Source organism: Malaya genurostris, chromosome 1, assembly GCF_030247185.1.
Source record: "Malaya genurostris strain Urasoe2022 chromosome 1, Malgen_1.1, whole genome shotgun sequence".
In the NCBI taxonomy this organism is placed as follows: Eukaryota; Metazoa; Arthropoda; class Insecta; order Diptera; family Culicidae; genus Malaya; species Malaya genurostris.
In genome coordinates, this window is record NC_080570.1 from 64,906,088 (window position 1) to 64,930,666 (window position 24,579).

Sequence of the window (24,579 nt, forward strand, 5' to 3'; positions counted from 1 at the left end):
AAGGCCAGCAAGCGAATGAAAGTTGCTACCTGAGCGTTTGAAGTTTTAACCACGCAGAAGGCGCTCTCTCCGTCGCTGCTGGTTGATGGTTTAACTCCCGCGATGGCAGCCTGCTCGCCTTGAAGGCCAGCAAGCGAATGAAAGTTGCTACCTGAGCGTTTGAAGTTTTAACCACGCAGAAAGCGCTCTCTCCGTCGCTGCTGGTTGATGGTTTAACTCTCGCGATGGCAGTCTGCTCGCCTTGAAGGCCAGCAAGCGAATGAAAGTTGCTACCTGAGCGCTTAAGGTTTTAACCACGCAGAAGGCGCTCTCTCCGTCGCTTCTGGTTGAAGGTTTAACTCCCACGACGTCTGCTTCTATCGAACGCACGAAAAGAAATTATCGATTTTCACCACGGTTCCCCTTTTATATGCATTCAGTTGAAGATATGTGCCTGACTACCTCAAAATCGTCGTCCTTGCGCGAAAAACCCAAACGAAAGTAAAGAGTTTTCCGCATTATTTTGAAATTTTGAGAAAACTTTATTTTTGAGTTATTTGTGGTTATCTCACACTGTTCAAAATATTATCCTAAATTCCTGATCATATTTTTGATGAAATGGTGAAAGAATTATGTTGCTACCATTAATACAAGTCGAGATATTCACGATTAAGTTCTGCCCATTCTTCCATATGGCTAATTTTGAAAAGGCACCCCATAGTAAAGTAAGTCGTATTCACGACAAAATAAAACCAAGGTCTTACCTAACTCTAACCCGGCTTTGCATGGATGTAAATTATTTCAAATTCAGAGGGGAATTTTATAAACAATTACAAGGGGCCCCAATGGGTAATCCGTTCTCCCCATTTTTATGCGAATTATTTATGGCAAACCTCGAAGAACTTTTAAATAAACAAGGATTACTACCTAATCGCTGGTGGAGATACGTTGATGATATATTTTGCATCATCAAGCGTAACGATTTGGAAAATTTTTTGGATACAATCAACAATTTACATAGGAACATAAAATTCACCTGCGAGAGGGAGACAAACAACAGTTTACCGTTCTTAGATGTTCTTATTATACGGGAGGCAAAAACTTTATCTTTCGAAATATATAGGAAGCCAACCAATACAGAGCGGGTTATACCTAATATTTCTAACCATTCTCACCAACACAAAATGGCAGCATTTCACCATATGTTTCACAGAATGCTAACATTACCCCTCAGAGATGATGCGGTAGTGAAAGAGAAAAATTTTATCTTCGAAATTGGAAAGCTCAATGGATATCCGGAGCGCTCAATCCAAACAATCCTCGATAAGAAATTAAGATCATTGAAAAAATTATCACTTACAACTTTGACCCCCCTATCAGAAACCTTGAAAAGAATATCGGTAGACTTCAACTCTAACATGGCATATCCACTTAAATCAAAATTAAAACCCTTTGGCTTGGAATTAGTGTTCAGTAGTACTAGCAACCAGTTGAAAACTTTACTAGGATCTACTAAAGATCCTACTGACAAATTGAAAAAATCGGGGGTATACAAAATTTCATGTTCTCATTGTGATAAATTATACATTGGACAAACAAAGAGATCATTAGATATCCGTTTCAAGGAACACATAGCGGAAATAGGGAAAGCATCCAAGGATCTGGAACGGGGTTTATCACACCATTTCAAGTCGAAAGTAGCTTTTTCCGAAAACCATGATTTCACTACAAATGACATAAAAATTTTAAGACAAATTTCCAACCCATGGAAATTAGATTCGGCAGAAAGTCTAGAAATTTTCAAACATAATTCCACTTCTTTACTAAACAGAGACCAAGGAAATAGGTCTTCCTGGCTCTTTAAGTTACTACCTACACACAGGGGACAGACAAACATAGAAAACACTTAACCTCTCCCCAGAGATGCCAGGTCTGCAGATTTGTCTGTAAATCTGCAGATTTGGGGTATAGTGCTGCAGACATTTTTTGTTGTGCAGACTTTTGCAGACTTTAGAAATTCTCGCAGACTTTTGAAATTATCGCAGACTTTCGTCTATATTTACAGACTTTTGAAATTTCCGCCTTTTTTTTTGCTCGCCAAGTCAGTTTTGTGTGTAATACTGTGAGAAATTGCTGCCAGCAAGGCATACTTGCTGACTGCAGATTTTTTTTCAGATTTACAGACCCTGTCTGCAGATATTTGAAATTTTTACCTGACATCTCTGCCTCTCCCTACCCTAAACAAATTAGATAAAAAAATTTTCGAGGTATTTATACCTGTTGTAGGAATCTACCTACTTCCGTTTCATATAAAAGGAACAACATTGCAGCATTCTTTCAATAACTAAACAAAACTATCACACTGAAGAAGAATATAAATTGTATTCGAAATGCGCATATGTGATGTGACGTTTATTATACAAGATTTATAGTGTCGTGAGATACATAGTGAATTTGTATAGTGACGTGATATACTTATAACAGAATTAAATGGTAATATTTAAAAAAAATTATCCTTGTAAAACCAAGACGCTTAAAATGTAGAACCGATTCAAACCGTTTCTGCCAATCTTGTATTGCAAGAATCCGACAGAAAAAAACCGTTAATAACCGCTAGACGAAATTCTCTGCCAATTCCCGGATGAGATGTGAATGCGAACTGAGTAAATATATTTCTTTTTTGTTCTACACAATAAAAACTGCAGTTGGTCATCACTTTTCAGGGATATAAAGATAAAAATCTATATTGTTATTTTTGAGAGTTATTATTTTTGTCAGTGTCTGAATATGGATTTCTCGGTTCTTATTGATACTGGGCCTTCCCCTAGAATAAAACATTGTTCGTTATTGGCGAAGTACGATACAATTTTTTTCTCAACCTCACACATTATTCTCTGGGAAAGAAACAAGCCATACGTCTTGCGAAATTAAGAGAACAAAAAAAATAATCGCATTGCAGAGTAGTTCAAGTTCAAATTTTTATTTTCATATAAAATTGCTTTTACTATTCTCAGTAATATCAATAGAAAGCCACGAAATTTTGTAAACATTTCCCGAGTGTACCAATAATTCCGCTTTGTTCGAATTTTAACAGCTATCGATATGACTGCTAACAAATAAAAAATATATATAAAATAACTCATTTATAACACTGCAAAGTTGAAAGATACAAAAGCATCAGAATAAGATGTCACTTCAAACAAATGGCATGTTTTTGGTATTAAAACGGTTGCACTTCTCGTGCATCAATTGGCCAGCCTTCAACTGGCTGATTCACGTCTTATTTTAGCTTACTATCATATAGGCATGTATATATAAGTTGATATATGTACGCTATTGCTACATTCATTACGTGTAATCAAATTAAAAAAAAAAGAATCCAAATCGTTTTTCACTTGCTGTTTCGCCCGCCTCGTAGGTTCATTTTAAAATTGCTCAACAAAAAAAAATCAAGGAAATAAAGTCCTAGCGAAACTGTCTCATCCCTTCGAATGAATTTTCTTTGTGTCCCACACCGAAATACGGTGGAACACCTAGAACAGGATCGTGGAACTGGGTGTTCGTTAGGAGTAGAATTTTACAAGATGCTGTAGTAGCAAATAATGAGAGGTAATCGTACTACAATCACTCTACTACATAACGAAAACTTTCTCAATCTTCGGCGAGCGGAAAGTGTCGTTTGTTTTCGGGCAAACGATGATGTCATTGTCGCGACGCATCTGCTCGATGGCTTGCTGCCCGAAAATTTGTCCATTTGGCAGCATCATCGGTAGGTTGTGCTCGTTCAGTGGCTTACCAGTGATTCTGAAACGGAAAGCGTTAAGCTTCTCTGTTCAACAATGATCAACGCTCGAAACTTACCTGCAAATAAGTCTGCTCTGAGCACAGTGCGAGAACGGCAGATTATCGGCGATCTCGTTGATGTTCTTCTGACAGACCGGACAGTTCATGTTCTTCGATGTGGCCGAGTAACACTGCGGAGTTTTCAGAGCAGAAATGCCGGCCTGCACGGCAACACTCAGCACCGATTGTGCCGGCAACTGAAATAGCCGATAGTTTTCGAGACGAAAATGAAGGACCAAATCGTTCCAGCGTTGCGGTTCGAATAGAGTTTTGTACGGTTCGATCTCGGTGTTGACGGGGAATGCCAGCAGGGCCATGCACTGACGAATCTCCTTCAACTGTTCGTGTTCGAACGCGGGGAAATACTTCTGAGCGTGCTTCACCGCCATCAGGCGTTTATCGTCGCGGATTAGCTCGACGAACTCCTGTACCCGAAGCTGGAACTCAATGTTCGAATTGATCTTTTTCAGCTTGGATTTGTTGTCGTTGCACCAAATAATGCACTTGGCGGTGCTCCGGCAAGCCAAGTCCCGTTCGACCTCGCGGGTGATTTGAAATATGTCCAAATTGGTGAGATCTCGGATCCCACTGCGTACGGCCAAACGTTCGGCCGTATCGTAATATCCCAGTCGCAGAAAGTGTTCCACAATCATACGATCCAATCGCACTTTCTTCCACTGATTGGTGGCGGCCACTTGCAGCTCGGTGGTGCCGGTGTCCATCGGAGGGTTGACATTCTGTTTCAGATGTTCCAAGCGACGCTTGCAAACCAATCCCGCGGACAGTTCCTCCGAAATGCTCTCCTCCGCTTTCCGCTTCAGCATATGCAATCGCTCGACGACGCCACCCAGGAGCCGAGAAATTTCCGATCCGGCCGAACCCTCCGAGAGACCCTTCTCCAGCTCCGAGGCGGCATTCTGAATCTGACTTAACTCACGATCTAGAGTTTTCTGAGCGATGCGGAACTTTTTATTCAGGATTTCATACGGCACCTGAGTGTGGAAGTGGGAAAACATTTTTAGTATGGTGTTTGCAAATTTAAAATTAATTTAAAATATGATTCATTCAACGAACGAAACAATAGCAATAGCAAGTACTGCAACATACGCATCTCGCATCATTATAAAGCTCAAAACAGACAACAGATTGAAACGCATACAAAGCCGAGGCAACATGCACGACATATTCAAGGTAAACTGTTTTAGAGGCTGTTGTTAAGTATGTCGCATTTGTCTAGTAGAAATAACACAAACCTGCGAACAGCTGTTTGACAAAGTGATGATATAAGTCCTGAGAGCATTGGGTTAAAAGGCGAATGCTTCAATGCATGCCGTGGGTGCAGGGGAAAATATATACATGGAATACAACTCTCACACGTGCACAGAAAACACCCTCCCTCGGCAATGTATGGAGGAAGCAAACAACAAAAAAAAACATGTTATCATTGAACTTCCCTCCAGTAACAATGTTGATGTGAGCTGAACACACAGTCAAGAAAATCAAATGCAGTGGATAGATAAACAAAATAAAATCAGACACCGTCCCAAGAATGAACGGAGCAAGACAGAATGGAATTGAAAAATGACGTGACATTTCACCATTTTGATTGCCATTTTAGGAAAAATCTTCCCAAGTATCCAAATATTTTTTTCTGAACGCCTAAGTTTCAAGAATGTTAGAGAAATAAATCCATGCTATCGATTATGTAGGTTCAATGACATAAACAATGGAAGGCTTTTATTCTTAGTGCTACATCACATAGTTAGATACAATTATTATTTTAAAATTTCTACAAAACTATTTCAAAACTATCTTTATTTCAAATTCAACGCCCCAATGTTGTACGAATGACATAATACCTAATAACCATAAATGAAAAATAAGATAGCACGAAACGTTTGTTCCCGACGAAATGGAATCCATTTTATTTAGAATTATTCCATCGCAATGGTGATTGCATTCCCTGCTCTTATGTTTACGACGCAAATGCAAAATTCCATTCATATCACTTAGCAAGGATAAGCTTCAAATTTCGAGACATTCATCACTCAGCAATAAACATGATCTGCAGTAGCCCAAAACAAAACACAATCGGAAAAGATCCTTGATCGCAAAGAGATCAACAAAATCATTGCACTTACCTTCAAAGTCGGGTGCTCCATGGCCTTTATTTCAGCCATTTACCAGAAACAAGAACACGGTACCCCCAAAATATCGGGAACTATTTCCAACTTTCTAACTGGTAATATTACTCACAAACCTAATCTCCTGATATTAGAACTTATCTATTATAGGAAAACTATCGTACACTAACAATTCGCATTAAAAGAAAACTGCAAACCGATCGAGCAGCAAACCTTCGGGCACGAACCTGTCTCCAAAATTGAGTCTGATTTGCTACGCTGCAGCACACAAATTTTTTTCTTCCCAAACGAATTCGTTTGATTGCCACAACAACAAAAAGCTTCCGCTCCTGCTCTACCAGCAAGCCATTGGCTTGCACAAGAGCGAGATACAATAGAAAATCACACACCGATGAAGCTTTGCAAGTTTCAAACGAACTTTGACAGCGTTTGTGCTGTTTGTGGCAGGATTGCCATACACGCTTAGAAACTTTTACTCAATTAGTAAAAACCCTAAGGTTACTCAAAAAATTGAGTAGTGAACCAGAAAGTTTGTGCGATGTCTGCCGCGAGGGGGACGACAGATCTTGTTTTTTTTCAAATAAAATACAAAAAGTCAATGGAAAGCGAAAAAAACTACATCTATCCAAACATCTAGATCGATATTCGCTACATTTTTTTCTGTGTACTATAAAATACCATCTGAATCTATTGTCTAATACTGAAAAAGTTCCCCAGTACTTCAACTCCTCGTTGGCTTGAATGACTAGGGGCATGGACGGGCATGTTTGATAGTCCACACCGTCTAGCTTTACATAACACATGATTGTTATGTTTTAATAGTACCAACTCGTAAATCGTGATTTTTTTTCAAAAACTACATTTGAATATCTTTTGTTTTCAACGTTGCTAGTAGACAAACTAGTTTGCACTCTGTCGGATGAACATTTTTGCATTCCAGAGTTTAGCATCCAAATGAATGTTCGTTTTTTTATTTGAATGATTCTCTTGTTACGGTTTCGTATTTTGAAAACATTCTTGAAGTTTGTTGAATTTTTCAGATGTAACTCTTCGCCAACATTGTTGCTTTTGGCGAAGAATCGAGCCGTTCCGAGATTTTAATCGTTTATTTTACTTCAATATGATTGATTAAAAACTTCCTAAAACAGCAGGATATCAATTCAATTCAGTACATGTGATAATTCAAATTCACTTACGTTTAGTTTTTTTATATACTATTCTCCGTTTGCGATTACATAACCTTTCAATTGCACCAATAGGAACGATCGTGACAATCATTGGGTTAACCTAACCTTGAGCACCTTTAACCAAGTCCTCCTGACACGTTTCTCTAGCATATTATTGCGAATAACAAATTAACCTAATGTACAAATAATCAATGTGTAAACCTACACCTCTTGCCAAATTCCGCTACCAGTTTTACTATATATTTAGCAAGAAATCAAAGCACATTTAGTTGCAACGAGTATCACACTCGTATGACAGTTTTCAGCGCGGGAATGTTTTGTTGTTTTCTTCTGTCGGCTCGTTCTTGTTGGGCACGCCGACCAAGGGGTCGCAACAAACATTGTCAAATATTTTAGTTGCGTCATATACAAAATTTTCAACATCGTTTTGAATTTCCTCGGGAAAAAAATGTTCCTGAAAACTAATGAATTAAAAAATATCATAATTTTATTTAAATTTAACACCATTGTTCCTTGAAAAATAAAAAAACCTTTAGTCTTTGAAATTTGAAATCTTTCTTCATGTGACATTTGCAACTTTCAGGTTTCATTGCTTATTACGATATATCATATCTCCATGGTTATGTTTTTAACCAGCAAAACCCCAAGAAAAGACGATCAATCGATATTCAACCGTTACTATGTGTATCAAAGAGAAGGAAAGTGTACATGATCGTATGCAGCATAAAAAAGCCTAATCGAAGCAAAGTGCAGTTTTTTAGTGTCGTCCCCTTCGATTTTTATCAAACAAACGAAAATTAAAGTTTGAGGGGATCGTCGAATGGATTAAGGTGCATATGTTTTCAAAACATTAGAACCTCCTGGAAAGTAACTTAACATCGCTATGTCCACTTGCTGCTAACACGCATACATTGTTGTCATTACTAATATGCTAGCAAAGTGTCTTGCTTCTTAACCGTACTCCATAGAAAATATGCCAGCGTCGTCAAATCGCAGCTTCTCGGAGGCTAATTGACATCACAATTTCTGCTGAATATTGTGTGGCACGTAGCGCCGTCCCGTTGAAACCGAATATTTTTCATAAATAAATTTCATGAATCAACTTTTCGAATAAATATATAATCATTGAAATCTATGATACCATTTTTTTATTATTACATTTTAAAATCGAAATTTTTCGTAGGACACCCTGTATTTACATTCGCTACGTGTTGTCACTGTTCTTTCGACGTTTAGTATTGCGACAAGTTGAAATTCGATGAGCTGAAAAGCTGCCCTTACACGTGACAATACTTCTGATCGTGTAGTGGATTGACGAAAATATTGTCAAAATTCCTAACTGCTCATCAATCCTACAATATTTTCTCTCCAGGAAGAGGAAACAGTTAAATATGTGCAATGACCTTTTCTCTCAATGTTTCAATGTTCAGTTGCAATATTTGATGCTCCAAACGCTTGATTTTTTCGAAAAACGCGGATTCAAGTTACCAAGCCAATTGGATTGACGGTATTGACAAAACTTTTGATTGACAATAATATTGTCACGTGTAAGGGCCGCTAAACTCTGTATTTATTTTTTGATGTGAAAAATAAGTACATTTCAATGGGAAAATACAGTACAAATCGAAATACAGTAAATTTGAGGATAAAAAACAGTACGCAGTATTTGGGTCGAAATTACAGTACAATACTTTAAAATACTGTGTGGATGCTACTCGCTTTATCGCATTTAGAGTGATATTTCACGCATGATTCATCTGCAAAAATAGATTTGGCACGAACATAACATAACCTCGGTTCATTGGTAGTTCATTCGAGTGGTCATCGTGCAAAACCTAATTGTTGTGAGTTCATGTTTGATAATCATGAAAAAAGTGACATTCATTATGCCAGCTGTTTTTCAAAGAAGGGCGAATCTAACATTGACATCAAATGGAGAAAAACGTCTAAGAATGTTTTGATTTTGGTTTCAAATCCTCTTTAGAAATTATCGTATATTCTCAGATCAATTTGTGATTAGTCGATGAACTGTTGGTTTATCTTTGAAAGTCATGCAAATTTTACCACGTTAATTCTATATCTACTGAATAAATCAACATAAAAAGAGTTTCGCCCATTTTTTATTTTTTTACTCTTATGCTTCCTGTTTGAATTATGAAGCTACGCCCTTGCGTATTTTTCGTGGAATTGGTTGGTTTTCGCTACTAAGATAAATCTGCGCATAATTTTATCCTCTTATTTACTATTTTCAATAGCAAAATGTTCAGCATCTAAAATAAAGAAAATACATAGTTTCGCCATTCCTTACTATCAATTGAAGTATCGCCCTGTTTGTTGGCATGGAACACGGAGGGCGAAACTCACGTAAACGAATGGAATGACAGTTTCGCCCGTTATAGTTCTTTGTTTTACTAAGATTGAGATTTTTGGAGAATCCGAATTGTTAGGCAAAATTATAAGATTTTGAAGCATTTATTGGTACGATATGATCAGCAGTTCATGATAACAGTATGATATAACCACACACAAAAAAAAATAACGTTAGTAAATCTAAGAAGATCGTTGGTAAACTTGATAGCTTTCGTTGGTTCTTATTTGCACAGAGTAAAATCTATCAATTTAAGAGCTGGAAAACTTATATTTCGAAAGTGGTTCTGCATTGAATATAAAAAGCTGTTAAAATGATAGTGTACTCATAATAAAACAAAATCTATTTACATTTGATGCAAATAGTAGACGCATTTGAAATAACAGGTTTTTCTTTCCAAATAAACACAATATTCTTATAACACAAATAATCATTATTTAACTACGCTGGAATGCATTTGCATTTGTCATTTGCATTTTGTTTAGAAATGCACTGTACCGATTCAGTGTTGCTTGGATGTTCAAAAGTATTATCGCTGTTATTTCAAAAGTTTATACTCTTAAATTCAATTGTTTCGAAATCAGAAAAACTTTCAAGTGTAAATTTTTACATTTATTTTGAATTTTTTTTTCTGGTTGGAATTATGATGTTTTGAAGCCTTTTAAGAGCAAAGTTGGACGTTTTTATAGTCTCAATTGTTTTTTTTTGAGCACAAATAACCACAAGATTTAATTTTCTTCAAAGTTTTGAAACCCCACAGCGTTTTATTCATGTTTCAAATATAGAAAAAATAGAACGGCAACGTATACCAGTTTTAATTTTGGAAATTGAACTGTTCGAATAAATAAAACTTGAACGGCTGGCTAGGAATACGTTTGTTTCAGTTTTAGTTCTATTATAGATCGCCCATATAAAACTTCCAGCTGCTAAAATGCTCTAAGCCTAGCCATCGAGTGTAGTAAAGAATACGATAGATCATGAACCTAGTAATCCTCACACAAATATTGAACCAGTATTTTATTCCATTACGATTTTATTTCTTGGTTTTGTCTAGATTTACGCGCCTCAAATTTATTGTTTTCGAATTTTCTGTTACAGAATCTACACTCAAAAACAATTTACGTGGTCTGTTTGTCTGTGCTAATGCACTGCAGCAGAGTTTGATATATCTTTGACATTGATAATGTGTTCCAAGTAAGCAGATAACCAGCACATATTTTTGAACTGCGTTAATGGGATTAGTTTGGAAACAGAGAAGCTTAATATATAATAAATATCTAAGAGATAACAGGATTTGAACTATTTTCCCATTGGTAAAAGTTTTGCACCGCACCTGTCTATAATGATGTCTTGATGGCGGCCATGTTACACGAATCCAACGCGCAATGCTGCCAACCGCACGAATGCGCTCGAAAAAGCTTCCTCGTCGTGTTTCTTGACCGCATCAAACAAACGATGGAAAGTGCCCATGAAGAGTGAGCGAGACGGTCTGAAGCCGTTTACCATTTGTGAGCACAGCACATCCGAAACGCTGGAAGAGACGCGTCCATTTTTCTCGTTCGTGCACCGCTTTTTTGCCGGGAGAGCAGCCGCAGAGCCTAATGTCGTGAATTTTTGGAGTGTGTTCGGTCTTACTGGTGAATCTTTCCCATCGCGAAACGGATTTTCTGCGGTTTTTAGCGCCGGTTCCGGGTCCCAAGTAGTGTCAAAGTGCAGTGCATTTCGGGCCGGGTGTGAATATTCGGTTTTCCAGCGACGGGAGCAGTTATTTCGGATAGAAAATTGAAGGTGAAATTTGTTTCATAGCCGCCGCCGCCACAAATTGTTGCCAGAACGGCCAAAACTGAACCGCTTTGGGAGGATTTCTTCTTCATTGCTATTGCCTGCTGGGGTTCTGCTTCAGTTGCTGTTGCCTGCCGTAAACTTTTGGATTATTTTGTACGGGTGGAAGTGTGTTTTTTTTCCGGTGGTGGTGAGAAGGGCAGATTTTTCCACTATCTTCAGGAAAACTAGCAGTCGTTTGGGCCCCATGTGTTAATTCTTGTTTCAGTAAATCTAGTTGTTTTAACAATCGATACGTGAGATTCCTCATTTTTTCTTTCATTCAAACCAAGAATAATCATAGATTAAAAACTAGTGACGAATAGTGAAGGTTATCGCTTGGCATTCGAATAGACACAAAATAGAAAAAAAAATAGCGTGAGATTGACAGCTCACGGTACGAACGAAAATAAAGCAACGAAAGCGAAGCGTGCTCTCTTGGATTACCGTGGGCAGGATTTCCCGGTTGAACTTCTCTCAGCTACTAAAAGGTAAGCTTGATATGTGCGGGATGGAACGGGGAGAAACAAAAATAAAAAAAAAATGCTAAAGAGACGCGCAGGGCACATACCTAATTGGGTAGACATTGCTCAATGAAATTTCTTCAAATGGTGGTCAATAAAAGTTTGTTGTATTTAAATCGATGGCACTATGAATCAGAATTCATAGCCAGTTTAAGTATCAATTTTACTAGTCGGCTGAGATCTGAAAATTACGGTTTACATTTTTATTCCGATTTGGTTGCTGTTATTCGCTAAACGCATCTAATCAAAGCAAGTTTACGATTCCGGGAAGGATGATAACCGCGAATCCAATTGGAAATTAAGGTGCTTTGATTTTGATTGCGTTAGAGTATTTTTCTAAAGAGACAATTTCATGACCGACAGTGATTAATGACGAGTCTAAATAAACGATAATGTTTATAATTGTTAACGTTAAATGCTGCCAATCTTTCATCAATACGTCAGGTTAATTTAAATGTTTACCGTAGTTTTGCGTCACATTATAAATAGTACTGTCAAAATCCTGTAAGATCGACTCAAGAATGGTAGATTTAAGGAATCTGTTTTTTTGAAGCTATGCATTAAGACCATGATTTATGATGATTTTTTTTCTCGTTTCCAATTATTCTTTGTTCATAAATTTCGGATTTGCTCATCACTTTTCCGTTCAATATTCTGTCTCGTCGATGTTGCGAGAAGTGAACGGTGCCTATTATGACCTGAATCTTCAAAAATCCATCTAATTTCAAAAGTCTATAATTTCATATGAACTTAGCGAAGTACTAAAAAAATTGAAAACAAAGAACAACAAATTATTCACTGGGTTTCCATTTGTTTTGAAGCATATTTGTAAGAGGGGCTTCTCCAACTTCATATAAACTTAGCGAAGTACTCAGAAAAAATGAGCAACAAATTCAAAATTACCATAACTAATTAGCAACAAATTATTTACCTTTTTGCGTTATCATCGGCGAGAAGTGATGGTATGCAGAAAGAATTATGTTGTGTTTAGTACAACTCGAGATACTGACGACTAAGTTCTATATTACTAATTTAAAAATAAGTAACAGTTGTTAGAATCATGATTATTTTTCAACAAGTGAAAAGTAGGAGACAATACCAAATTTTGCGTTTGTGCAAGATGATCAGTAGAAGTGTTGAAACAATTTATTGTCCCATACAGGTTTCCAATTTCCTTTGGAAATTGGGCCAACATCTCAAGTCCAATGATTTTTAAACCCCTAAGAATAAGCGGTTTTAAATCAACCAGAAAGCATCAGAACTTCCTCGGATGTTATCAAGAATCGCACAATGAAAGCTCATCTTGAAAAATAAGGATAATTTGGATGCTTCTGTGTGATTTTTAATAAGTTTTAGAATAAGTATTCAACACACTTGCAAAATTGATGGCAAAGTCTCAAGGTATCATCGGGAAAATTTTCTAATAAAAACATTAAAAATTCTTGGGAGCCTTCATTTTTTTAAGTTTGCTAATGATTGTCCTTATTTCATCATAATTTGTCTCAGTAATGTCATCTCGAGACAATACTTGTGTTATGCTCATAGTTCTGTGAGATGCCAATAGGACTCACAGAACTGGAAAAGTTATAGATTTTGATCTTATCCACAGTTTGCAGGGACTATTTGAGTTCCTTCTTTTGCGAACTGAAACTGGTTTCTGAGGATCAGTATAGAATCTTGGAAAAATTAAGTATATGGATTAATTTGTTCAGTGAGTCTATATTTAATTTGTTTTAAAGGTCCTCAACTATTCCATAATAGGATCACAATATTGATGTAAAGACTGTCCCAGAAAGTATGGACGCACTTTGATTTCGCTGTTAATAATTCACAAGTGATAATATTAGACCACAACAAAGAATATTATTCTCAACATTTGCTACTTAGCCATTGTAGACTAGCTGGCGCACCTTCTTGCGTAAGTTCCTCATTAAATTCCGTACAGACTTCTTGGCGACTAGTTTTGACACTTTTTTCCAATCTTTTTCGAACTGTTGAATGGTTGCGGCTGCCGAGACATGTTTCCTAAGGTGTGCCTTCGTTAATGCCCAAAATTCCTCAATTGGTCGAAGTTGTGGGCAATTAGGTGGATTCATGTTTTTTGGGACGAAAGTGACATTTTTGGTAGTATACCATTCTACCGTTGATTTCGAGTAGTGGCAAGAAGAAAAATCTGGTCAGAAAACAACAGGATCCTTGTGGCTTCAAATCATGGGTAGAAGTCGTTTTTGTAAACATTCCTTGATGTATATTTCGCTGTTCATTGAAGCAGTGGTGATGAAGGGTTTCGAAATCTTACCGCAGGTACAAATTGCTTGCCAGACCATAGCTTTCTTATCAAATTTTTCGACTTCAATCGATGCCTCGGACTGGTTTAACACTTGCCCTTCTCGCACCGTATAATATTGTGGTCCCGGCAATGATTTGTAATCAAGTTTCACGTAGGTTTCGTCGTCCATGATTATGCAGTTCAAATTTCCAGCAAGAATCGTATTGTACAGCTTTCGAACCCTCGGCCTGATCGATGCTTCTTGTTTCGGACTACGTTTTGGTTCTTTCTGCTTCTTATAGGTTTGAAGATTCAAACGTTCTTTAGCACAAAGAACATTTGACTTCGGAGTGCCCACTTTTTTGGCCACATCCCGAACTGAAACCTCCTTCTTTTGCTCGAACGTTATCCAACTGAGGGTTAGCAAGACCTTTTTTCGACCCGTTACCCTATTTATCAAGATCACTGCTGTAGAACTCCATTCAATTTAAATCCAATATGTGCACACACTGACGATCACTCTACTGCAGTAAACTTCACATTTTAACACACAACCTTCACTGTCGCACCGAATGGGCATCATCCCGTCCTTCATTCGTTTCTCTTTCTACCGAAGCTCAGTTTAACCACCATCAGTTTATTGCTTGAAGTAACAAAATATCTTAAAATTCAATGAGAGAGCGGCATTCAAGTGAAGTTCATGTAAACATTCGAATTGGTTCAAGATAATGGATGAAAGGTAAACCAGTCATGATGACTGAAATATCAATTACAAAATAAACATAAATTAATTGTTCCCTCTTTCAGTTGTCATTTTTAATATTTCGAAACACATCTCAATACATTTCAGACAGTCGAATTATCGATCTTAACTTGCTGGTGATTGTGGGAAACTTAAATGAGAACGAAGAGAGTGTTCGTTGTCGAGTTGATGTTTATGCCTATTGATCCGCACTTGCTCACTACTCACAGTGAAGACAAGGAACACAATAAAACAGGTAGACTACTTGGCACTATAAACTGAACAAGCAAAACTTCAAGTGACTTGTTTATATCTAGACAATTTTTTATAGAAAATAATTCTTTGAAAATGTTAGGTGCCCTAAAAAGGACCGTATAGTTTATTGGTGTTGATGGTAAAAGGTACTGATCACGATCATCCAGCATTCCATGTTCGAGGTGATCCTGCGTTTTCCTCGACTGCCAAATGAACTACAAGGATCAGCCCCATGGGGTTGTTCGAGCCATTGATGTGGAACAAGGCAACCAAAATTTCTAATGATCGACATTTTCAATTAATCGCCACACGTTTGAATCCGCAAATGCACGAGAGTCTGCTTAGATTGATCTTTATTAGGAACCAACACCGAACACGCGAACCCAGAATATAGACTCTATTTGTTGTGGTTTGTATTTGTTTTGTAGCCGACGAAATTACATCAATAGCCCAAATGTATGCAATTATATGTTTGTACATGCTTGCGATACGGATATCGATATTTAGGCTTCTATTCGCCAAGCTTGTGTTCAAGTTTTGTATGCAAGCAGTTTTTTTTAAATAGCGTTTCTTTACCATTACTACCATTCTGCGAATTCGGTTGATGCGATAAACTTTTTCTCATTATCAATCGAGTTCATCTTATATAAATTAGAAACTAATCTTATGCACTCAAAAGTTACCCTGGGGTAGTTGTCATTTTCTTAGGCGGAACGACATAACATGGAATGTCATCCGATCTTGCATGACACAAGATCAAAGCATACCAATTGAAGCTTCAAATCGTTTTATGGCACTTTTTGTCTTGCTGTCTAGCAACAACCTACCTCTAGCAAGCTACGCATAAGACTGAAACGTTAGCTATAATTTTGCTTCTATTTGTAGATTCGCGTGCTTCCAACAGCTTTGCTTTTGCTTCGATTGACCAATCAGAGCGCTGCTTTCCCTTTGATATATCGCTTACTACTTCAAAACCGTCGACTATGGCAGGGAAATCCGGTATGCCGGTGATTTTTTGCAGACAAAATAGGACACTGCTAGCTATTGATCAACATTTCAATGATATACAATTAAAAATACATGGCTATGAACATTCAAATCAATACGTAGAAATATTTCCAATCAAATGGTGACATAATATTAATAATTGATACAAAATTGATTGAGCTGTAATTGTTCAACACCTGACCACATTTCTACGTGTATTTTTCTTGAGTTTCTAGTTTGAACCCCTATATAGAGAACAAAAATGTATTCCACATTAAAATCAGCAGAATTTCGATGAAAATGTCTCTCGTACGTGGCATACGGCACACAAAACAAATCTACAAATACAGCAGTTGTTGATGTGCACGACATTCGTGACATCGGTTCGGTACTGATTCTTGTTTTGAGAGAGGGTTTTGTTGAAATGCGAGAGCAATATTCTTATGAAAATCGTTATGTATACGAAACTGTCGTCTCTACTAGGGAAAACCATGATAAAGATTTGGAAAACAAGAAACTTAGACATTGTTCGATATTAATTGAAAGTTTTATGTACTCGATTTGATGCGTAGCCATATTTTCAAGCAGTAGGTGTAATGACATCGAAAATCTATGGTACCGGTCGTGAGACGGCTAGGATGTAGACCATGTTCGATGTACGCTTTATCATGCCTAGTCGTGTTTTAGAGCTGTGTCTATCGCAAGGCTTAGGGTGGCGAAATGGTAGCGCGTATGCACCGAATGCATAAGAACGCAGGTTCGAGTTGTGTCCCTGAGCATATCTTTTTCCAAAAAATCATCTTTTCTGTAAGTTTTTCATTCATTTGGCTTCTCCAATGTATGTTTCTACTCAGTCATTTGAAAAACTGAACTTATTTAGTGCGACTTTACGTCAAACTATCTAAAAATTATAAACCTTCAAATATCTGCTTAAATTCGGTTGAGCTATAGATGTTCAAAACTTGATCACTGTTTGTATGGCTTTATTTTGTGTATTTTGTATTCGCATTCAAAAAATATATATAACAACAAAATTCGCTGTCCCAATATATTTTGTATTTGGGTATAATTCGATCTCGCTGATTGTTCTTTCTAGGAATTTGAAAATCTGTTGGAAAAAACTAGCATTTGAAATATGCATTAACGCTTTATGAAATATGCATAAACGAATGAAACTAAACTAGACCGAAGAAACGCACTCCTTATGTTGCAAGATAAACGTTGTCCTTCACTTAAAATATGCGAATGAGTTGATGTCCAGCGGCAACCAACTTTCCAAAATTTGGTACAATTGTTCAGGTAGATTAGTGCTCCACCTTTTAGGTGTCCTCTTCTGGTATCGAAAACCTTGTCCGACTTATACCGATTTAGCATTTGTGCATCGAGCGTCGTTACTCTCTTTCTTCAGCTGTCTCGCATAGTTTTGCCTTAATTTCGTTTTCTTTCCATTTTAATGGAACCTTTTTTTTACCGCTACTACCCTCCGATAACCGACCACTGCAACGCCACATGATAACTGGCCACTCCGAACGAAATTTAACAAAGAAGACGATGGACGGACACCGGTCCGGTGATGACGGCGACGACGACGACGATGGCAAAGACGACGGCAACGACTACGCGATCCCAATCCCAATAAGTCGATTCCTGTACAATTTGCAATATTCCTCTGCCTGTCTGCCTGACTGCCGGTCATCATCCTCTCTTCTGTTGTGTTATAAATTGCCCTCTCTCTTTCTCTCTCTTGCTTACTCATCAACGTTGTTTTTTTTTTTTCATATTTTTGTGTATTCTCTTTTCGCTGGCCTACTGCATGTGTATCTTTTTCGTCTCTGCAGGCCTCTTACCTTTCCGATTGGGGATGTTGGAAAAATTACGATCGTTATCAATGTATGATGAACGTTTTTGAGATCTAAACGGTCCAATTAGTAGTACATGTACTCCAACAAAACAATTGGCAACCATGGACGGTAGTTCTCATCTAAAGGCTAATTTTATTATATTTCAGAGTTAATCATTCCAATTTTGAGTTTCATTTTGCAATGACGGAAAAATGATAGAACGTCATTTCTGTAGCGGCCCTTGGTCGCATCAATTCGCACTATTTCGCACAGTGCTGTAGATTTTTTTGTTCATTCTTTCTTGAGACTGACGGGCGGATGCCATGTTGGGTTTGTTGGTTGCGGTGCGGGTCGTGACTTCTATCAGCGCAGTTATTTCTTCTTCGGTTTGCCCTTGCTTCCTCCGTTGGCTTTGAGCATTATGGCCTGTAAGGCAGTGCTGCCAGATGGTAGGTCACATTTGCGTTGTGACAGAGTGCTATGTATTTTTCAGAACTTCCGGTTTTTTCTTGTAGATTACAGTCAATTGTCAAGGTGTCGATTCCGAAAGCGATTGCATTTGGTTTTGAAGTTTACTAGGGAATTCTGATGAGTTCCAGACCGTTTGCAATTGACAATTATCCGTAATGTGTTTTCAATAATTGGCAATGATATATCTACCGAAGCCCAAACGGAGATGGTTGGACCAATTTTCGACAATGATGATTCAAATGAAAAGTTCTGGTCTGGTCCTATAGGCTGTCGATAAATTTTATCTAGATCCGATTTTCATGCGATGTTAAAAACTTCAATTTCGAGGACATATTTTTATAAATCATGTTGTAAAAACTTGTTTTAATCCACCTAGTGGTGCAATGATGCCTCTCTCATATTACTCATACCATCCTGAATATTACTATGGAGTTCTAAAAACAACTTTTCATTGAATAGAAACAGGAAAGTTTGTTCGAACGTTATCTAGAAAAATCTACGAATCAAAACACTCTACAGTTCCAGAACTGGAAGTATTATCTTCAACGAATTCAGGGATTCTTTCGTGAAACCGTAAACTTTTTCCTTTGAATGTATAAGTTTGTGAAAATCGATTTTGCCATCTAGAAGAAAAGTAAGGTAGATCCTTTTTGCAGTTTTGACCACTATCTCCAATACTTCCGAAACCTTATTTCGAGGACAGAAATAGCCGAAATTAGTTCGTATCTCCAGCAACGAATATGACCGACAAATTGGAACAGTTTTGAACCTAATTGAAAAAGAAATTTCCCCTCTTTTGCTTTGTCGCTTTAGGTAGTGGTATAAAATTTTTTAACGCTCAGTAGTTAGTAGTTCCGGAACCGGAAGTCGAATCAAGATGAAAATTAGGAATTTTATTTGGGATTATAACACCTTCTACTTGAACCTAAGCTCATGAAAACCGGCCAAACCATTTTTGAGAAAATAATTTCAGTTTCAGCAGTATTTAAACACTATTTTAGATGCTTCTGGAATCGGAAACCAGAACAGCAGGAATTAGTTTGATAGGTCGATATATAAGTTTGATATCTACTAATAATGAATTAAACAAAGAATTTATCAGTCAGATTATGCAATTTGTACTTGTGTTTGCCATCGTACATGAAAAAAAAACACGTAAAATTATCCACTTATCGTGATCTAGCTCCGGGTCTCAATTGTAAAATCGGTTTTCACAGTGATTGCATAACCTTTCTATATGAGAAAGGCAAAACACGCCTTTGAATATTAAATTTTTATACCTATCAGTTTGTAACTCCTGAACCGAAAGTCGGATCCAGATAGAATTCAATAGCAACCTAACGAACCATAAGACCTTTAATTTGAATCTTCGTTGAAGTGAATCGGTTGAGCGGTCTCTGAGAAATTTTCTTCACATTTTACACCGTTATTCCCGAACCGGAAGTTCAATTCGGGTAAAATTCAATGGCAAACTATGGGACCAAGAGAACTTTCATTTGAATCTAAGTTTGTGAAAATCGGTTCAGCCATCTCCGCGAAAATCGATTGCACATTTTTGTTACGTTCGTCGAGTTGAGTCGAATGGTAAAAAGTCGGTTTTCACAGTGATTGGGTAACCTTTCTATATGAGAAAGACAAAAAGTGCAGCTTATCGTTTACGTCACTTATACCATTATATATCTGGAACCGGAAGTATCAGCCATATGATATTCGAATCTGATAAATGACCTAATAGTGGTTTTCAAACGAAATCGGCTCAGATTGAGTGGATAGAAAAATCTTTGAAAGGCTCACACACATGCAGATCATGCAGAGATCTAATCCTTTGAACAAATTACTTCGATAGATTTCATTTTATACTTCTTATATCAAACACATTTAACACTCCAGCGCTGGGGACGATTATAGTGTGATGGGTAAGTCGATGCCTTTCACGCAGGCCACCTGGATTCGATTCCCAGTCCCGCACATAGGGTCAGGAAATTCAGGCTGTAAGATTAAAGATTTCAATCTTATTTCCATATTTCTTAGAAAAAGATCAAGTCTTCGAAATAAATTGTTTTTTTTTGCATCCTCCGACGACAGTTTCGTCGAATGGGTCATTTTTCCCAAATTAATTTCACCGAGAGCCAATTCACGGAAGTTAATATTTTGTTAACTTTTCTCATATGGAAAGGCTGTGGAATCACTGTGAAAATCAACTTTTGAACCGAGGCACGGAGAGTGGAGTATCATTTACCATTCGACTCTGCTCGTCGAGATCGCAAAATGATGTCTGTGTGTATGTAACACTTTTCTTGAAGATGCCGGGACCAGTAGTCCCATGCCAAATTTCGGAAATTTTTCCGTATCCGACTTCCGGTTCCGGAGTCATAGGATTTTTTCGTAAGTGGCCATGCGAAACGAAGCTGATTTTCAAAATTGATTAGTAAAATATTCTAATTAAAAACTATGAAATGGTACCAACAGATTTACAATGTCCAAATAGTACCATTTAAGGCTTAGATCAAATTATATTACACATTAGGTATATAGTATTTGTTTCAAAATTTACCCTAGCTTTACTAAATAGATAATATTGGTGAAAATCATAGGCAACTATTGAATGAACGACACATGCTGGAAAAAGGATAGAGATTCCGGAGGAGTCGATAGGTGGTTGTATTGTAGCTTTTGAACAGACAGCAGATCAAAACCAACTAACTGATAGCGATCATCGTAACTCGGAAGTTACGGTAGATTGCGGAATGTGAATCTACTGAATTTGCGTTGAATGGCTTCGACACGATCGATGTCAATTCGATAATGAGGAAAAGGATTCATTTTTTTTTTCCATAAATACGTTTATTTCTTATGGCAGTTTACATAAGTTTTTCTTCGCCGTAGCATCACTTTTACATAACATTCTTATCCTAATTTAATTCTAACATAGTCACAACGTTTTGAATTTATTAAACCATATTCTCTTATAGCTTAAATATCATCTTAGGTAACTCGTCATTAATTATGAAATCTACTCGGAAATATTATTTGAACCAAACGATTAACTTCTATAAATTATAAAATAAGCTGTTATTTTCAGACATTTTGTTGATAATTTCATAAACTGTTTCGAGTTTGTTTGTATCATTACATAATTTTTATTCTAATTTAGCTATTGGTTGAACTCATGGACGCAGCTGGGATCAGAACTAAGTCTTAAAAGGGGCCTTTATTAAATTGAAACTCCAATTTTCTTTATGAAATGATAAATAAGTTTCATGTATGAAAGGTCACGACAAGCAAGAATGTCTCGAACTGGGATATTGGATAGTTTACCTTGGGTACGCAAAGAATTTATTAGTTGAGATCTGACATCACGATACTCCACGCATGTCCAAACGACATGATCAATATCCCGATAACCTTCTCCGCAAGCACAATGATTAGTCTCGGAGAGCCCAATTCGAAGGAGATGTGCATCTAACGTGTAGTGATTGGACATGAGTCTGGACATCACACGAATGAAATCCCTACTCACATCCAGTCCCCTGAACCATGCCTTTGTCGATATTTTCGGAATAATTGAGTGCATCCACCGACCCAGATCATCTCTATCCCAAGATGCTTGCCAGCTGGCAAGTGTTCTTTGGCGAGACGAACTATAGAATTCGTTGAAAGCAATCGGTCGCTCATAAATTTCACCCTCAATAGCACCACGTTTGGCTAAATTATCGGCTCTTTCATTGCCTGGAATGGAGCAATGAGCCGGGACCCAGACTATAGTGATTAGATAATTATTATTCAATATGTCGTTCAGACACTGTTTTATTTTACCCAAGAAAAACGGTTCATTTTTGCCAGCAGCGATTGAGCGAATGGCTTCAATTGCACTCAGACTATCTGTGAAGAGGAAATAATGGTTTGGAGATAATGTGACGATTACACTCAAACTATAATGAACTGCTGCTAGCTCTGCTATATAAACAGATGCAGGTTCTTGAAGCCTAAATGAGGCCGAAACATTATTGTTGAACATACCAAACCCTGTCGCTTCTTCAATTCGCGATCCGTCCGTGTAAAACATTTTCTCAGAGTCAATATGCCTGAACTTACTTAAAAATATTTTTGGGATTTCCGTCGAGCGTAGATGATCCGGGATTCCACGCACTTCACGCTGCATGGATGTATCGAAAAATAAAGTTGAGTCAGGGGCACATAGGATGGTGACACGGATAGGAATATATCTTGAAGGGTTGATTTCCTGTGACATATGGTTAAAATATACTGTCATAAATTTTGTTTGAGATCGAAGCTCGACTAGTCGTTCGAAATTATTAATTACCATGGGATTCAGCACCTCACATCTTATTAGCAGGCGTGATGAAAGCTCCCAAAATCGATCTTTTAATGGAAGAACTCCCGCCAGAACTTCAAGACTCATTGTATGTGTCGAGTGCATGCAGCCTAAGGCAATTCGCAAACAACGGTACTGAATTCGCTCAAGTTTGATAAAATGAGAGTTTGCAGCGGAACGAAAACAAACGCATCCATATTCCATCACTGAAAGTATCGTTGTTTGATACAATTTTATTAGATCTTGCGGATGAGAACCCCACCAAGATCCTGTTATTGTTCGAAGAAAATTTACTCTTTGTTGGCATTTCGTTATCAGATACCTAATGTGTCCTCCCCACGTGCATTTGGAATCGAACCACACCCCGAGGTATTTAAAAGTTAAAACCTGTTGGATCATTCTTCCCATCATATGGAGCTGAAGCTGCGCGGGATCATGCTTTCTTGAGAAGACGACTAACTCTGTTTTCTCCGCAGAGAATTCGATACCAAGATGAACAGCCCAAACGGACAAGTTATCTAAGGTATCTTGCAATGGTTTATGCAGATCAATAGCTTTGGGCCCAGTAACTGAAACCACGCCATCATCTGCCAATTGCCTTAGTGTACATGGGGTTACTAGACAGCTGTCAATGTCATTCACGTAAAAATTATAGAGGAGCGGACTGAGGCATGAGCCTTGCGGGAGACCCATGTAGCTAATTCTGAATGTTGCCAAATCGCCATGTGAAAAATACATGCACTTCTCTGACAAAAGGTTGTGCAAATAATTATTTATAACCGCTGGAAGTCCATGTTGGTGGAGCTTGTCTGAAAGAACATCAATGGAAACTGAATCAAATGCTCCTTTAATGTCTAAAAATACAGATGCCATTTGTTGCTTTTGAGCGAAGGCAATTTGGATGTCAGACGAAAGTAATGCAAGGCAATCATTCGTCCCTTTATTTCTACGGAAGCCAAACTGAGTATCTGACAACAAACCGTTCGTCTCGACCCAAGTGTCGAGACGTCGTAGAATAATTTTTTCGAACAATTTTCTGATGCAGGACAACATCGCAATGGGTCTATATGAGTTGTGATTGGAAGCTGGTTTCCCCGGCTTTTGAATGGCGATAACTTTCACTTGTCTCCAGTCAGGCGGAACAATATTTTGCTCAAGAAACTTGTTGAACAATTCCAACAAACGTCTTTTTGCGAGGTCGGGCAGATTCTTCACCAAGTTGAATTTAATTCTGTCCAACCCAGGGGCGTTATTGTTACAAGACAAGAGTGCTATAGAAAATTCTATCATTGAAAATGGGTTATTAATAAAACCATTATTTGGAGGAGATTCCCGTATAATGCTTTGCGTAGGAACAGAATCTGGGCAAACTTTCCGAGCAAAGTCAAATATCCATCGGTTCGAGTATTCATCACTCTCATTGCCCACGTTACGATTCCTCATTCGTCTGGCCGTATTCCAAAGAGTGCTCATTGAGGTTTCTCTTGACAAACCTTCGACAAAATGTCTCCAATAGCTACATTTCTTGGCCCGAAGTATGCTCTTGTACTTGGTTTCTAAAGTCAAGAAATTTTCAAAATTCTGAGGAGTTCCTCCTCCTCGTTTTAAAAACGTCTTGAAAGCATTTTGTTTCGCGTGCTTAGCATCTGAACACTCTTTGTCCCACCAAGGGTTTGGAGGCCTTCTGTTAGACGATGGACCAAGAAATCGTTTGGTTTGGGCTTGTTCTGCGGCCTCCAGAATCGAACAAACGAGGAAGTCATATTCTTCAAGTGGGGGGAGCTCTTCCATTGAAGTTAAGACACTTGAAAT

The 24,579-nt window shown here is 37.7% G+C and overlaps 2 protein-coding genes across 3 annotated transcripts in view; one reads left to right on the top strand and one right to left on the bottom strand.

Annotated features, from left to right (window-relative positions):
• Nucleotides 1–2,695: 2,695 nt before the first annotated feature.
• On the bottom strand, nt 2,696–6,277 carry LOC131440311 (E3 ubiquitin-protein transferase MAEA). The gene is made up of 3 exons (XM_058611470.1): nt 5,964–6,277; nt 3,841–4,814; nt 2,696–3,783 (listed from the first exon to the last, which is right to left on the bottom strand). The coding sequence occupies exons 1-3, from the start codon at nt 6,000–6,002 to the stop codon at nt 3,612–3,614; spliced, it is 1,185 nt and encodes a 394-aa protein (XP_058467453.1). The 5' UTR covers nt 6,003–6,277; the 3' UTR covers nt 2,696–3,611.
• Nucleotides 6,278–11,114: 4,837 nt separating this feature from the next.
• LOC131440312 (C-terminal-binding protein) overlaps nt 11,115–24,579 on the top strand; it is a 193,603-nt gene continuing 180,138 nt past the window's right edge. Inside the window, exons 1-2 of one of the 2 annotated variants that reach the window (XM_058611473.1) lie at nt 11,115–11,309; nt 11,572–11,833. The gene's annotated coding sequence lies outside the window, so the exon portion shown is untranslated. Of the gene's footprint in view, nt 11,834–24,579 lie in introns of both variants that reach the window. The other variant, XM_058611472.1, reaches the window with a different exon arrangement.

What these genes read in the sequence shown, in the direction of transcription:
- LOC131440311 (XM_058611470.1), bottom strand. Translation starts at nt 6,002, where the DNA reads ATGGCTGAAATAAAGGCCATGGAGCACCCGACTTTGAAG. An exon ending in TGGAGCACCCGACTTTGAAG is followed by an intron (nt 4,815 to 5,963) that starts GTAAGTGCAATG and finishes TTCCACACTCAG; the next exon opens with GTGCCGTATGAAATCCTGAA. An exon ending in CAGAGCAGACTTATTTGCAG is followed by an intron (nt 3,784 to 3,840) that starts GTAAGTTTCGAG and finishes TTTCCGTTTCAG; the next exon opens with AATCACTGGTAAGCCACTGA.